This window comes from Chanodichthys erythropterus, chromosome 3 (genome assembly GCF_024489055.1).
Source record: "Chanodichthys erythropterus isolate Z2021 chromosome 3, ASM2448905v1, whole genome shotgun sequence".
Taxonomy (NCBI): Eukaryota; Metazoa; Chordata; class Actinopteri; order Cypriniformes; family Xenocyprididae; genus Chanodichthys; species Chanodichthys erythropterus.
The window spans coordinates 18,702,651-18,719,324 of NC_090223.1; the positions used below are offsets into that span (position 1 = coordinate 18,702,651).

The 16,674-nt window shown below is 36.7% G+C and overlaps 1 protein-coding gene across 2 annotated transcripts; it reads right to left on the minus strand.

The window, feature by feature from the left end:
• Window positions 1-1,045: 1,045 nt before the first annotated feature.
• Window positions 1,046-5,967, minus strand: LOC137009163 (uncharacterized). 2 transcript variants are annotated; one of them, XM_067371146.1, is made up of 3 exons: window positions 5,623-5,967; window positions 1,576-1,886; window positions 1,046-1,160 (listed from the first exon to the last, which is right to left on the minus strand). In XM_067371146.1, the coding sequence occupies exons 1-2, from the start codon at window positions 5,942-5,944 to the stop codon at window positions 1,582-1,584; spliced, it is 627 nt and encodes a 208-aa protein (XP_067227247.1). In that variant the 5' UTR covers window positions 5,945-5,967; the 3' UTR covers window positions 1,046-1,160; window positions 1,576-1,581. The 2 variants fall into 2 exon arrangements, with proteins under 2 accessions (XP_067227247.1, XP_067227239.1); XM_067371138.1 differs by having other exon boundaries at window positions 1,576-1,955.
• Between the last annotated feature and the right edge of the window lie 10,707 nt (window positions 5,968-16,674).

The window sequence follows — 16,674 nt, forward strand, 5'->3', positions numbered from 1 at the left end:
CACGATTTTAGGTATCATTCAATTTGACAGCTAACATTACTCAAAGTTAGGGGTTTGAAAATCACTAACCCTAAGATTGTGTCAAATGATGCTTGACTTACAAACACCACCAAAACAAAAAACAAAACAAATACAGTAATTAATTGTGAAATGTGGTTTAATTTGATAGTGTGGATTGTTTATACAGTCTTGAGCTGAAGACAGATTTAACTTCTTATTGCACTGGTACAATATACAGTGAAAGCAGGAGTGTTCACATTCAGGATTTGTTTGGCATGTCAAGATTATGTGTATTATATTTACATACAGTACACCACAATTCATCATGTTCTACTGCCTTACTAAATATACTCTATATTAAAATATACTTATGTTACACCTCTAGAAATTTCATGATCTTGCAACATATAATCCTTCATATATTTTAATGCCACAATAACATAACATTCACATTTGATTCTCTTTCCACTAAAACTAAAGTATTGCATTTTCAGGCTGGATCAGTATTTGCTGTCGGACTGGTTTGGTGGAGTTTAGATTGGCCAACAAGAGTCTTACGCTTGACTCTGTGGAGCAGTTTGCATGAACGCCCAGCTGCCGCTTTGAAAGGGAAATGGATTCGTACAATGCATGAGGCGATGCATGAATTTACAAATGAGGATGTGCAAAAACAAGAGCTGTACCTGAGTATCACTTTAAAACAACACAGAATAACAGAAACATGACACAAAAGGACACAACGACACACACTGAAATAGCGACTGATACAGTATATTTGGCCATTCTGAAATGATCAACATTTGGCTGGTGTTACCTCCACCTCCTGGAGGTAATTTGTCAACAGCTTTGCCAATGCCTTATAAAATTGATTAAATATAGTTCAAAGTAAGAGTTCACTTATTTCACCAGTTTAGTAACACCGCTAAATTACATTATATAGCTACACTGCTTTCCAGGTTGCTGGAAAACCCATTTCAACTGACCACTCCACAACAGACAGTTGAGTTTTAGTATATTATATATAATATATATATATATATATATAGCGGTTTACTTCAGACCCCATTTGAAATATACGCAGTATCTCTAAACGTACTGTGGATGGAAAATGTTTAGCAAATAGTTGAAGGTTCTCGGCTATTCAGTCACTGTTTCAGGACCTGGAAAAAAGAACAGTTTTCTTTTAACTTTAGTGTGAAAAGATATCAGGCCTCATTCATGAGTAGAACTACTTTCCATGTAAATTATGTGTAAAACTATGCTTGCATAAATTCATTAATGAATTAGTAAATTTGCTTAATTTAATACATCTTGATAGGGTCTAAATATATGATCAAAATACTAACAATAAACAGAAAATGTACATAGAAATAACATCAAAATATAAGTAGTAGTACATTATGATCTTATGTAAATAACACTGTAGGTTTAGATTTGTCTTGGTAAACAATTACACAGCAGTTAAAATAAGACACGGATGTTTATTTATGAAAATATGGGCATAGCATGAAACTATGTAGAGTTCATGTCACATGGATGTTGAATTTAACTTGATGCAGGGTAATGTTCACTCACCTCTTTTCACAGCAGATCGTCAATGCTCTGTGACTCTGTCTGATCATCTGGTTTTCCACCACCTTTGGTCACATCTGATTCTGAACTCTCAAACCCTTCATTCTGGTAAAAGGTGAACTGGATATCTTTTGGCTTTTCCTCCTGAAATGCATCTGATTCAGAACTCTCTGTGATTGCTTTGTGTCCTTTGATTATGCCCGACTCCTCGTCCTCGTACCCTTGATTCTGGTAGCACATGAACTGATCATCATCTGGCTTTTCTTTGGAAATTTCATCACATTTGATCATATCCGACTCAAAATCCTTGTGTCCTGGGAAATAGGTGGATTTGCCCCACGTTACATTTCGAATGGTGGAAGATTTGCTTAGTGTTTTCTCACCTGTGCAAACAAAAAGGCAGATATATAGATATGCAGACAAGAGGATATACAGACAGGAGATGGACACAGTCTTAAAAATAAACATTCCAAAAGGGAGTTTTCGCAGTGATGTCATAGAACTTCTACATTTTAATAATCTAAAGAACCTTTTGTCACTAGGTGATGATACACGGGGCAACTTTTTGAGCAATGTTGCCGAGCAACGTTGCTTGGGCACTTTTTCCATTGAGAATGAGCAACAAATATATATCTGGATACGTTAGATCGGTCGTGGGCAATTTTTTGAGATCCTCCAATCAGAATGTTAGCAGCCGATCACGTGACCGGTTCGGAGATTTCAGAAAAAATTCAAACAAGATGGCGGCCTCTCAGCGGCAGTGGAGCGGAGAAAATGAGTGTTAACTTTTATCTTTTTACGCTAGTAAGTTGTCATGCGTCAACCCAAAACAGGGAATTTACCTCATATATTGCTTAAAATACCAACAACTGTCCGACAGTAATGTGTGTATGCTGTAATGAAGCTATTGAAGGATTTAAGTTACATACTAAAATGAGGAAATTTCCAACGTCTGTAGTAGTGTAGGCTGTAGGGCGTTTGACATCGGAATAGCTTTTGATGCGATCGACGCGGGTTCGAATCCGCCTTTTGCCGAACTCGCTCTTCTCCCTTTTCCTGTCACAAATCAGATCGGAAAGGCATTTATTTTTAATAAAAATGAAGAAAATATTTGAAAAGTTGAAATAAAGTGCCTAACAAGTGTTTATAATAAAGTATTTATTGAGTTGGCAATAGATTTGCTCCTCTCTGATTAGTTGCTGCTGCCAACTGTCTGTTGCGCTAATTGGTTGCCCTGTGTCTCATCAGGTTGCCCTTTGACGGCAACATTGCCCAGCAACATTGCTCAAAAAGTTGTTGCGTGTATCATCACCTAAAGAAACTTTACTGGACTGGAAATATTCCATAGATGTTAAAGATTCTTCATGGAACCATCAAAGCCAATAAAGAACATTTATTTTTAAGAGTGTATTATTTGATTTTTAATTTAGTATTTAATCTTAATAGTAATTTATATTTTTTGAAAAATTATAATACTAAAAATAAAAATAAATAAAAACACAAAAGAATAAGGATGCATGCACTTTAAAGGGTTAGTTCACCCAAAAATGAAAATTCTGTCATTTATTACTCACCCTCATGTCGTTCCACATCCGTAAAACCTTTGTTAATCTTCTGAACAAATTAAGATATTTTTGATGAAATCCGATGGCTAAGTGAGGACTCCATAGCCAGCAATGACATTTCCTCTCTCAAGATCCATTAATGTACTAAAAACATATTGAAATCAGTTCATGTGAGCAGGGCCGCGTTATCCTAATGGGCAACATGGGCTGCAGCCCAGGGCCCCGAACACTTGGGGGGGCCCGCGATACAATCCTCTTTTGTGTTTTAAAACGCATCGTTGTCACACCCGAATCAAGAGTCACAGGCGCGCAGCGGACACGCACGCAGGAATAAAACCAGGACAGTGTGCGTAGCGTCTGGGTATGCACGTGCATATGGCTGGATTGGTGGCCCGCTATTACAGGCTTAACACCAAGGTATACTTCGGGCGTTCGCATCGCGTAATTTTCGTCATCAAGAGGGTTCGCAGACGTCCGCGCTCCCCGTCCAGCCCAATTTTTGTGATGGCACGGACCGTGTGTGTACTGTACAACAGCCCATGCGAAAGTGAATTGAGTGCTTGACAACAAAAGTCCACTATATAGTGCGCAGTGCACACGCCGAACGCATCTTTCCGCAGCCAAATACTTTTAGCACGCGCGTCTGTGCGCGAGACAGAAGCCGTGTGCATGTTCATAAAAATGAAGCATAATAGAAATAATGTTGTCAATAACTTGTTAAAGCTTATCTATGCTGTTACTACTAAAATCATTAAGGAGCTGAATAAATGGACAAAGAATGGGTCCATACAATGTCTTAACGATGATCTATTGCATTTGACCGTCATTTTTAAGGTGGGTTTCTGTAATGTTAGTACAGAATTTTAAATGAGTCATATTGGTTTTCTGAAAAAAAAAAAAAAACGGCCACATCTGCACATTTTAAGATACTGCAATAAATGTAACTCGTACACTCGTTGGGGTGGATACTTTTTATTGAACGAAATAAAATGCACATAAAACGTGATGGAAACATATTTAGAGAAGAAACTTATAGTGCATTAAACAAAGTCTGTGACAATAATTAATCAACTAGAATAATCTTCAGACACACCGCATCTGAAATGATGATATGACCGTTCTGAAATTCCAAAGCCAGAGTCGAATCGGTCGAATTTAAACTTGGACTTGTTAAAAAGGGCTTTGCGTTCGTTAGCCCAGGGCCCCGCGAAGGCTTAACGCGGCACTGCATGTGAGTACATTGGTTCAATATTAATATAATAAAGCAACGAGAATATTTTTGGTGCGCCAAAAAAAACAAAATAACGACTTATATAGTGATGGCCAATTTCAAAACACTGCTTCAACAAGCTTCGGAGCGTTATGAATCAGCTTATCGAATCATGATTCGGAACTCGTGTCAAACCGCCAAACTGCTGAAATCATGTGACTTTGGCGCTCCGAACTGCGGATTCGACGGGCTGATTCGTTGTGCTCCGAAGCTTCCTGAAGCAGTGTTTTAAAATCAGCCATCACTAAATAAGTCGTTATTTATTTATTTTTGGCACACCAAAAATATTCTCGTTGCTTTATAATATTAATATTGAGCCACTGTACTCACATGAACTGATTTAAATATGTTTTTAGTACCTTTATGGATCTTGAGAGAGGAAATGTCATTGCTCCCTATGGAGGCCTCACGGAGCTATCGGATTTCAACAAAAATATCTTAATTTGTGTTCCGAATATCAAGGAAGGACTTACAGGTGTGGAACGACATGAGGGTGAGTAATAAATGACATTATTTTCATTTTTGGGTGAACTAACCCTTTAAAAGCTCATTCACACATAACGCGTTTTTGCTTTGAAAAACGCGAGACGCTGACAGTGGAATGGGGAAAAAACGCAAGGTCTCGAGACGCGTATTTTAAAAAGTTGAACTATAAGCGCCGCGTTTTTAGAACGCCATGTCATGCGCGAGACGTACTATAGCGCGTGTTTACATAGAAAAACAATGGAAAAGTAGCGCACTGGAACGGAAAAACGCGTTCTGTGTGAACTGCCCCCAAGGTGGTACATTTTCTTCAATGGTTCTTTAAACGGAGATAGTATGAGATGGAAAAATATGAGATGGTGCGTTCTCGTGCAAAAGCACTGAAATATTAGTTAATTTTTTTCATCTCAAGGATCCTATTTTAGCATTAGCATAAGAATCCAGCATTTAAATAGCCTATTTTTTCTACCCATCTCATTTTTTCACCATCACCATATTTCTGGGCTATAGCTTTTTTCTTTTCTTTCTTTCTTTCTCTTTCTTTCTTTCTTTCTTTCTTTTTTTTCTTTTTTTGTTTAAAAAAAAAAAAGATTCTTGAAGCTGTATAAGATTCTTGAGTTGCTATTATAGTTCTTTGGAGATTACAAAAGTTCATTACAGGGTCTTCATGTGTTTTGGTTTCTGAGATATCGAAAGCAGCATCAGTGGCTTCAACAATAAAACGCTTCTCACCGGTGTTGTCCTTCAGGTGTTGTTTGGAGAGTCTCTCCGTGAGTTTCCTCGCGATCTCTTTGACGCTGAGCGCGGCGCTCGATTTGCGTTCAAAACTTTCATCCTCCACCCTGATGTTCCCCACGTACCACATGAGCCACCAGGCCAGACTGGCGAACAAGAGTAGCGCGCCGGTGTGAATGAGAAAATCCCCGTAAAACACGCCATTCCGCCGCACGTCACCGAATATACCGACGAAGAGCAGGATCACACCGATGATGTCGAAGACAATCGCCATGACGAATAACGGCAAACAGCTGCCGATGCACCTCAGCTCCTTCATCTTCGGGAGGAGGAGAAGGATGCTGCTGCTCCTGTGCTATAGCGGAAGAACTGCCGAGCTCAGGTGAGACGCACCTGGCGCACATGAAGGAAACGCCCTTGTGACGTCACGATGGCTGCAAAGCAATGCAGTCAAATGGCCTTCCTACTACATCCTATGTTTAATTCAGCGATAATACTTCTATTTAGGCATTATATAGAGTGTAGCATTCCATTTTGACTTTTTATTGACTCCAAAAGCCTATAATATTTAGCACAAAATTGAATTACAAATGAAAAACAATACCTCAGTATGTTGGATTCTGTGTCAGATTGTACATCCTAAAAATTTGCCTGTCAAATGTGTGCTCAAGTTATTCAAACTAGAGATCTGGGTCTGTTTACCAATGCCAAACTCGTCTTTCTGGTCCAGTCATGTTTAGTGACTTAAATTTCTAATCTCAGAGACTTTATGACTGGATAGTATGATGAGAACAGAAAAGTTTTTTTTGGCAGCTTGACTTCCTGTTTTTTACAAGACTGTTGTTAATGCTAATTGAATTTGAAAGCAGAAAACAGACAGAAATGTAGGGTGGCAGAGAGAGCTCGACACGCTGCAATTGAAAGAATAATAAAAAAAAAACAAACACCAAATTAAGAAAACATCAGTTTGACAACACATATGCTGCAAATACTCACAATGCAACCAAATACAGAAACACGCTGCAAATACTCACAAAAATACTCACCAAATACAGAAATGTGTTGTACGTATTTGCAGTGTGTTTCTGTATTTGGTTTGCATCGGAAGTATTTGCAGTGCTTTTCTGTATTTGGTTGCATTTTGAGTATTTGCAGGGTGTTTCTGTATTTGGTTGTGTTGTGAGTATTTGCAGTGCTTTTCTGTGTTTGATTGTGTTGTGAGTATTTGCAGCGTGTTTCTGTATTTGGTTGTGTTGTGAGTATTTGCAGTGCTTTTCTGTATTTGGTTGTGTTGTGAGTATTTGCAGTGCTTTTCTGTATTTGGTTGCATTTTGAGTATTTGCAGTGCTTTTCTGTGTTTGATTGTGTTGTGAGTATTTGCAGTGCTTTTCTGTATTTGGTTGTGTTGTGAGAATTTGCAGTGCTTTTCTGTATTTGGTTGCATTTTGAGTATTTGCAGTGCTTTTCTGTGTTTGGTTGTGTTGTGAGTATTTGCAGTGCTTTTCTGTATTTGGTTGCATTTTGAGTATTTGCAGTGCTTTTCTGTGTTTGATTGTGTTGTGAGTATTTGCAGTGCTTTTCTGTATTTGGTTGCATTTTGAGTATTTGCAGTGCTTTTCTGTGTTTGATTGTGTTGTGAGTATTTGCAGTGCTTTTCTGTATTTGGTTGTGTTGTGAGTATTTGCAGTGCTTTTCTGTATTTGGTTGCATTTTGAGTATTTGCAGTGCTTTTCTGTGTTTGATTGTGTTGTGAGTATTTGCAGTGCTTTTCTGTATTTGGTTGCATTTTGAGTATTTGCAGGGTGTTTCTGTATTTGGTTGTGTTGTGAGTATTTGCAGTGCTTTTCTGTATTTTGTTGCATTTTGAGTATTTGCAGTGCTTTTCTGTGTTTGATTGTGTTGTGAGTATTTGCAGTGTGTTTCTGTATTTGGTTGCATGGCAAGCAGGGACGTGCACAGACATTTTGGGGGGCAGGGGCTCAAGTGGAAAAAAAAGGGCACTTATATTTATTAAAAAAAAATAATAAACCCTTAAATATATTAAGACAACTCCTGACTTCCCTTACACTCATGCAATTGTTTTATACTCCACAGATTTCTACAAAATAATTAATTCACATATAGAGACCATGGTCTTCTTTAGTAGGCCTATTCACTAGGTTTATCACAAGAGAAGGCAACAGCAACTATTTTCAAGCTATATATTTAGAATAAATGACTGCACCTAGGAGAGGGATATAGTTTCACTAATAATTTGTTTAAATCAATAAATCATTTTAATTTTTTTTTTTTTTTTTTTTTTTTTTGGTGTTATTGGAATACTTCTTTCATGAAGTGGACAGTTTTAAGATTGTGGTCCATTTTTGCTGCCATGTCTTTTACTCTAATGGAAAGAAAACTCAACCCTAACCTACACATTTAGATGGTGTTTGTTTTAAGCCTACTACCCTCCATCTGTTTGCATCTGTAGATTTATTCTAAATTAACCAAAACAAGCTAATCTGCATATTTAAACACGTCAATAATTTGTTTTCCTGAACTGTTAATGCATTATATATTATAACAAATGCCGGCAGAGGGCACCAAAAGCGTGCTGATTTTTGTTGTTAGACAGCACAGCACAATCAAATACACGATCAAAGCCAACCATGATTCAAAATATGTTATTAGCTAAATAATAATATTCGGCCACTTCTTTGTGATAGAAATGCTACAGCCACTGTAATTTCTTCAACAAGAATATGTGGACATCAAACATGCAAAGACAGAGCGAGGGTTTAAACTTTTGTTGATGTATTATCATGTGCGTAGATTTAAGAATAGAATTATGTAGCTAATGCTGTATTATGATTTTTAAATAGTTTTAATAAACCATGCATCCTTAGAAAACTGTCTAATAATGCGGTTCATGTGCGTCCATGGAATGATCCTCTTCTGGTATTGACAGCCCTACAGTTATCTTCACCATGGTTCAAAACGCAATGCATAGCACAGTAAAATAATTGAAATTATAATATAACATAAATTAGTATCAAATCAGGCAGATGCGTTGATGGTGGTCAAACTATTAATGCAGCGTTACATGTAAAAATAACCATAAATAGCCAAAATTTCAGGTTTGTGAACATAGGCTAGCCTACCTGAAAGAAATGCACGGGATGCATCCATCTAGAGCTTTTTTTCTTTTTCGCTTCTCATCGCCAGACAGCAGTTGCATTTTCACGGGAATAGCTGTCACAAGTTTTCAGCCAGCAGCAAACTCGAGGTGGGGTGAGGTAGGGCGGGGCGCGCGAGCGTGCGGGCATGAATGGCGCGTCGCGGAGTGAGGGCATCTGAACTCGACAATGCCGACCTGATATAGTATTTTTTTAATTTGTTTTATTCAGTAAATATATTTGTTTGACAGGGAAGCTGTGCGCAAAGAGGAATATTAATTTATTAAAAAAAAAAAAAAAAGCACCCTAGAAAAAAAAGGGCACTTTCTCTTGAGAAAGAAAAAGGGCAGGTGCTCAAGCCCCTTTTTTGTCTATGTGTGCACGTGCCTGATGGCAAGTATTTGCAGTATTTTTCTGTATTTGGCTGTGTTGTGAGTATTTGCAGTGCTTTTCTGTATTTGATTGTGTTGTGAGTATTTGCAGTATTTTTCTGTATTTGGTTGTGTTGTGAGTATTTGCAGTGCTTTTCTGTATTTGATTGTGTTGTGAGTATTTGCAGTATTTTTCTGTATTTGGTTGTGTTGTGAGTATTTGCAGTATTTTTCTGTATTTGGTTGCATTTTGAGTATTTGCAGCATGTTTCTGTATTTGATTTTGTTGTGAGTATATGCAGTGTGTTTCTGTATTTGGTTGCGTTTTGAGTATTTGCAGCGTGTTTCTGTATTTGGTTGTGTTGTGAGTATTTGAAGTGTTTTTCTGTGTTTGATTGTGTTTTGAGTATTTGCAGTGTGTTTCTGTATTTGGTTGCGTTTTGAGTATTTGCAGGGTGTTTCTGTATTTGGTTGCGTTGTGAGTATTTGCAGCATGTTTCTGTATTTGATTTTGTTGTGAGTATATGCAGTGTGTTTCTGTATTTGGTTGCGTTTTGAGTATTTGCAGGGTGTTTCTGTATTTGGTTGCATGGCAAGTATTTGCAGTATTTTTCTGTATTTGGTTGTGTTGTGAGTATTTGCAGTGCTTTTCTGTATTTGATTGTGTTGTGAGTATTTGCAGTATTTTTCTGTATTTGGTTGTGTTGTGAGTATTTGCAGTGCTTTTCTGTATTTGATTGTGTTGTGAGTATTTGCAGTATTTTTCTGTATTTGGTTGTGTTGTGAGTATTTGCAGTATTTTCTGTATTTGGTTGCGTTTTGAGTATTTGCAGCGTGTTTCTGTATTTGGTTGTGTTGTGAGTATTTGAAGTGTTTTTATGTGTTTGATTGTGTTGTGAGTATTTGCAGTGTGTTTCTGTATTTGTTTGCATGGCAAGTATTTGCAGTATTTTTCTGTATTTGGTTGCATTGTGAGTATTTGCAGCATGTTTCTGTATTTGGTTGTGTTGTGAGTATTTGCAGTGCTTTTCTGTGTTTGATTGTGTTGTGAGTATTTGTAGTATTTTTCTGTAGTTGGTTGCATTTTGAGTATTTGCAGCATGTTTCTGTATTTGGTTGCATTGTGAGTATTTACAGTGCTTTTCTGTGTTTGATTGTGTTGTGAGTATTTGCAGTGTGTTTCTGTATTTGGTTGCGTTTTGAGTATTTGCAGGGTGTTTCTGTATTTGGTTGCATTTTGAGTATTTGCAGTGCTTTTCTGTATTTGGTTGCATTTTGAGTATTTGCAGTGCTTTTCTGTGTTTGATTGTGTTGTGAGTATTTGAAGTGTTTTTCTGTGTTTGATTGTGTTGTGAGTATTTGCAGTGTGTTTCTGTATTTGGTTGCGTTTTGAGTATTTGCAGGGTGTTTCTGTATTTGGTTGCGTTGTGAGTATTTGCAGTGCTTTTCTGTATTTGGTTGCATTTTGAGTATTTGCAGTGCTTTTCTGTGTTTGTGTTGTGAGTATTTGCAGCGTGTTTCTGTATTTGGTTGCATGGCAAGTATTTGCAGTATTTTTCTGTATTTGGTTGTGTTGTGAGTATTTGCAGTGCTTTTCTGTATTTGATTGTGTTTTGAGTATTTGCAGTATTTTTCTGTATTTGATTTTGTTGTGAGTATTTGCAGTGTGTTTCTGTATTTGGTTGTGTTGTGAGTATTTGCAGCATGTTTCTGTATTTGATTTTGTTGTGAGTATTTGCAGTGTGTTTCTGTATTTGGTTGTGTTGTGAGTATTTGCAGCGTGTTTCTGTATTTGGTTGTGTTGTGAGTATTTGAAGTGTTTTTCTGTGTTTGATTGTGTTGTGAGTATTTGCAGTGTGTTTCAGTATTTGGTTGCGTTTTGAGTATTTGCAGCATGTTTCTGTATTTGGTTGCATGGCAAGTATTTGCAGTATTTTTCTGTATTTGGTTGCATTGTGAGTATTTGCAGCGTGTTTCTGTATTTGGTTGTGTTGTGAGTATTTGCAGTGCTTTTCTGTGTTTGATTGTGTTGTGAGTATTTGTAGTATTTTTCTGTAGTTGGTTGCATTTTGAGTATTTGCAGCATGTTTCTGTATTTGGTTGCGTTGTGAGTATTTGCAGTGCTTTTCTGTATTTGGTTGCATTGTGAGTATTTGCAGTGCTTTTCTGTGTTTGATTGCGTTGTGAGTATTTGCAGTATTTTTCTGTATTTGGTTGTGTTGTGAGTATTTGCAGTGCTTTTCTGTATTTGATTGTGTTGTGAGTATTTGCAGTATTTTTCTGTATTTGGTTGTGTTGTGAGTATTTGCAGTATTTTTCTGTATTTGGTTGCGTTTTGAGTATTTGCAGCGTGTTTCTGTATTTGGTTGTGTTGTGAGTATTTGAAGTGTTTTTATGTGTTTGATTGTGTTGTGAGTATTTGCAGTGTGTTTCTGTATTTGGTTGCATTGTGAGTATTTGCAGCATGTTTCTGTATTTGGTTGTGTTGTGAGTATTTGCAGTGCTTTTCTGTGTTTGATTGTGTTGTGAGTATTTGCAGGGTGTTTCTGTATTTGGTTGCATTTTGAGTATTTGCAGTGCTTTTCTGTGTTTGATTGTGTTGTGAGTATTTGAAGTGTTTTTCTGTGTTTGATTGTGTTGTGAGTATTTGCAGTGTGTTTCTGTATTTGGTTGCGTTTTGAGTATTTGCAGGGTGTTTCTGTATTTGGTTGCGTTGTGAGTATTTGCAGTGCTTTTCTGTATTTGGTTGCATTTTGAGTATTTGCAGTGCTTTTCTGTGTTTGTGTTGTGAGTATTTGCAGCGTGTTTCTGTATTTGGTTGCATGGCAAGTATTTGCAGTATTTTTCTGTATTTGGTTGTGTTGTGAGTATTTGCAGTGCTTTTCTGTATTTGATTGTGTTTTGAGTATTTGCAGTATTTTTCTGTATTTGGTTGCATTTTGAGTATTTGCAGCATGTTTCTGTATTTGATTTTGTTGTGAGTATTTGCAGTGTGTTTCTGTATTTGGTTGTGTTGTGAGTATTTGCAGCGTGTTTCTGTATTTGGTTGTGTTGTGAGTATTTGAAGTGTTTTTCTGTGTTTGATTGTGTTGTGAGTATTTGCAGTGTGTTTCAGTATTTGGTTGCGTTTTGAGTATTTGCAGCATGTTTCTGTATTTGGTTGCATGGCAAGTATTTGCAGTATTTTTCTGTATTTGGTTGCATTGTGAGTATTTGCAGCGTGTTTCTGTATTTGGTTGTGTTGTGAGTATTTGCAGTGCTTTTCTGTGTTTGATTGTGTTGTGAGTATTTGTAGTATTTTTCTGTAGTTGGTTGCATTTTGAGTATTTGCAGCATGTTTCTGTATTTGGTTGCGTTGTGAGTATTTGCAGTGCTTTTCTGTATTTGGTTGCATTGTGAGTATTTGCAGTGCTTTTCTGTGTTTGATTGTGTTGTGAGTATTTGCAGTGTGTTTCTGTATTTGGTTGCATTTTGAGTATTTGCAGCGTGTTTCTGTATTTGGTTGTGTTGTGAGTATTTGAAGTGTTTTTCTGTGTTTGATTGTGTTGTGAGTATTTGCAGTGTGTTTCTGTATTTGGTTGCGTTTTGAGTATTTGCAGCGTGTTTCTGTATTTGGTTGTGTTGTGAGTATTTGAAGTGTTTTTCTGTGTTTGATTGTGTTGTGAGTATTTGCAGTGTGTTTCTGTATTTGGTTGCGTTTTGAGTATTTGCAGCATGTTTCTGTATTTGGTTGCATGGCAAGTATTTGCAGTATTTCTCTGTATTTGGTTGCATTGTGAGTATTTGCAGCGTGTTTCTGTATTTGGTTGCATTTTGAGTATTTGCAGTGCTTTTCTGTGTTTGATTGTGTTGTGAGTATTTGCAGGGTGTTTCTGTATTTGGTTGCGTTGTGAGTATTTGCAGTGCTTTTCTGTATTTGGTTGTGTTGTGAGTATTTGAAGTGTTTTTCTGTGTTTGATTGTGTTGTGAGTATTTGCAGCGTGTTTCTGTATTTGGTTGTGTTGTGAGTATTTGCAGTATTTTTCTGTATTTGGTTGCATTTTGAGTATTTGCAGCATGTTTCTGTATTTGATTTTGTTGTGAGTATATGCAGTGTGTTTCTGTATTTGGTTGCGTTTTGAGTATTTGCAGCGTGTTTCTGTATTTGGTTGTGTTGTGAGTATTTGAAGTGTTTTTCTGTGTTTGATTGTGTTTTGAGTATTTGCAGTGTGTTTCTGTATTTGGTTGCGTTTTGAGTATTTGCAGGGTGTTTCTGTATTTGGTTGCGTTGTGAGTATTTGCAGCATGTTTCTGTATTTGATTTTGTTGTGAGTATATGCAGTGTGTTTCTGTATTTGGTTGCGTTTTGAGTATTTGCAGGGTGTTTCTGTATTTGGTTGCGTTGTGAGTATTTGCAGTGCTTTTCTGTATTTGGTTGTGTTGTGAGTATGTGCAGTGCTTTTCTGTGTTTGATTGTGTTGTGAGTATTTGCAGTATTTTTCTGTATTTGGTTGCATTTTGAGTGTTTGCAGTGCTTTTCTGTGTTTGATTGTGTTGTGAGTATTTGCAGTATTTTTCTGTATTTGATTTTGTTGTGAGTATATGCAGTGTGTTTCTGTATTTGGTTGCGTTTTGAGTATTTGCAGCGTGTTTCTGTATTTGGTGGTGTTGTGAGTATTTGAAGTGTTTTTCTGTGTTTGATTGTGTTGTGAGTATTTGCAGTGTGTTTCTGTAGTTGGTTGCATTTTGAGTATTTGCAGCATGTTTCTGTATTTGGTTGCATTGTGAGTATTTGCAGTGCTTTTCTGTGTTTGTGTTGTGAGTATTTGCAGCGTGTTTCTGTATTTGGTTGCATGGCAAGTATTTGCAGTATTTTTCTGTATTTGGTTGTGTTGTGAGTATTTGCAGTGCTTTTCTGTATTTGATTGTGTTTTGAGTATTTGCAGTATTTTTCTGTATTTGATTTTGTTGTGAGTATTTGCAGTGTGTTTCTGTATTTGGTTGTGTTGTGAGTATTTGCAGCATGTTTCTGTATTTGATTTTGTTGTGAGTATTTGCAGTGTGTTTCTGTATTTGGTTGTGTTGTGAGTATTTGCAGCGTGTTTCTGTATTTGGTTGTGTTGTGAGTATTTGAAGTGTTTTTCTGTGTTTGATTGTGTTGTGAGTATTTGCAGTGTGTTTCAGTATTTGGTTGCGTTTTGAGTATTTGCAGCATGTTTCTGTATTTGGTTGCATGGCAAGTATTTGCAGTATTTTTCTGTATTTGGTTGCATTGTGAGTATTTGCAGCGTGTTTCTGTATTTGGTTGTGTTGTGAGTATTTGCAGTGCTTTTCTGTGTTTGATTGCATTGTGAGTATTTGCAGTGCTTTTCTGTGTTTGATTGCGTTGTGAGTATTTGCAGTATTTTTCTGTATTTGGTTGTGTTGTGAGTATTTGTAGTGCTTTTCTGTATTTGATTGTGTTGTGAGTATTTGCAGTATTTTTCTGTATTTGGTTGTGTTGTGAGTATTTGCAGTATTTTTCTGTATTTGGTTGCGTTTTGAGTATTTGCAGCGTGTTTCTGTATTTGGTTGTGTTGTGAGTATTTGAAGTGTTTTTATTGTGTTTGATTGTGTTGTGAGTATTTGCAGTGTGTTTCTGTATTTGGTTGCATGGCAAGTATTTGCAGTATTTTTCTGTATTTGGTTGCATTGTGAGTATTTGCAGCATGTTTCTGTATTTGGTTGTGTTGTGAGTATTTGCAGTGCTTTTCTGTGTTTGATTGTGTTGTGAGTATTTGCAGGGTGTTTCTGTATTTGGTTGCATTTTGAGTATTTGCAGTGCTTTTCTGTGTTTGATTGTGTTGTGAGTATTTGAAGTGTTTTTCTGTGTTTGATTGTGTTGTGAGTATTTGCAGTGTGTTTCTGTATTTGGTTGCGTTTTGAGTATTTGCAGGGTGTTTCTGTATTTGGTTGCGTTGTGAGTATTTGCAGTGCTTTTCTGTATTTGGTTGCATTTTGAGTATTTGCAGTGCTTTTCTGTGTTTGTGTTGTGAGTATTTGCAGCGTGTTTCTGTATTTGGTTGCATGGCAAGTATTTGCAGTATTTTTCTGTATTTGGTTGTGTTGTGAGTATTTGCAGTGCTTTTCTGTATTTGATTGTGTTTTGAGTATTTGCAGTATTTTTCTGTATTTGGTTGCATTTTGAGTATTTGCAGCATGTTTCTGTATTTGATTTTGTTGTGAGTATTTGCAGTGTGTTTCTGTATTTGGTTGTGTTGTGAGTATTTGCAGCGTGTTTCTGTATTTGGTTGTGTTGTGAGTATTTGAAGTGTTTTTCTGTGTTTGATTGTGTTGTGAGTATTTGCAGTGTGTTTCAGTATTTGGTTGCGTTTTGAGTATTTGCAGCATGTTTCTGTATTTGGTTGCATGGCAAGTATTTGCAGTATTTTTCTGTATTTGGTTGCATTGTGAGTATTTGCAGCGTGTTTCTGTATTTGGTTGTGTTGTGAGTATTTGCAGTGCTTTTCTGTGTTTGATTGTGTTGTGAGTACTTGTAGTATTTTTCTGTAGTTGGTTGCATTTTGAGTATTTGCAGCATGTTTCTGTATTTGGTTGCGTTGTGAGTATTTGCAGTGCTTTTCTGTATTTGGTTGTGTTGTGAGTATTTGAAGTGTTTTTCTGTGTTTGATTGTGTTGTGAGTATTTGCAGCGTGTTTCTGTATTTGGTTGTGTTGTGAGTATTTGCAGTATTTTTCTGTATTTGGTTGCATTTTGAGTATTTGCAGCATGTTTCTGTATTTGATTTTGTTGTGAGTATATGCAGTGTGTTTCTGTATTTGGTTGCGTTTTGAGTATTTGCAGCGTGTTTCTGTATTTGGTTGTGTTGTGAGTATTTGAAGTGTTTTTCTGTGTTTGATTGTGTTTTGAGTATTTGCAGTGTGTTTCTGTATTTGGTTGCGTTTTGAGTATTTGCAGGGTGTTTCTGTATTTGGTTGCGTTGTGAGTATTTGCAGCATGTTTCTGTATTTGATTTTGTTGTGAGTATATGCAGTGTGTTTCTGTATTTGGTTGCGTTTTGAGTATTTGCAGGGTGTTTCTGTATTTGGTTGCGTTGTGAGTATTTGCAGTGCTTTTCTGTATTTGGTTGTGTTGTGAGTATGTGCAGTGCTTTTCTGTGTTTGATTGTGTTGTGAGTATTTGCAGTATTTTTCTGTATTTGGTTGCATTTTGAGTGTTTGCAGTGCTTTTCTGTGTTTGATTGTGTTGTGAGTATTTGCAGTATTTTTCTGTATTTGATTTTGTTGTGAGTATATGCAGTGTGTTTCTGTATTTGGTTGCGTTTTGAGTATTTGCAGCGTGTTTCTGTATTTGGTGGTGTTGTGAGTATTTGAAGTGTTTTTCTGTGTTTGATTGTGTTGTGAGTATTTGCAGTGTGTTTCTGTAGTTGGTTGCATTTTGAGTATTTGCAGCATGTTTCTGTATTTGGTTGCATTGTGAGTATTTGCAGTGCTTTTCTGTGTTTGTGTTGTGAGTATTTGCAGCGTGTTTCTGTATTTGGTTGC

What these genes read in the sequence shown, in the direction of transcription:
- LOC137009163 (XM_067371138.1), bottom strand. Translation starts at nt 5,944, where the DNA reads ATGAAGGAGCTGAGGTGCATCGGCAGCTGTTTGCCGTTATTCGTCATG. An exon ending in ACACCTGAAGGACAACACCG is followed by an intron (nt 1,956 to 5,622) that starts GTGAGAAGCGTT and finishes TTGTTTGCACAG; the next exon opens with GTGAGAAAACACTAAGCAAA.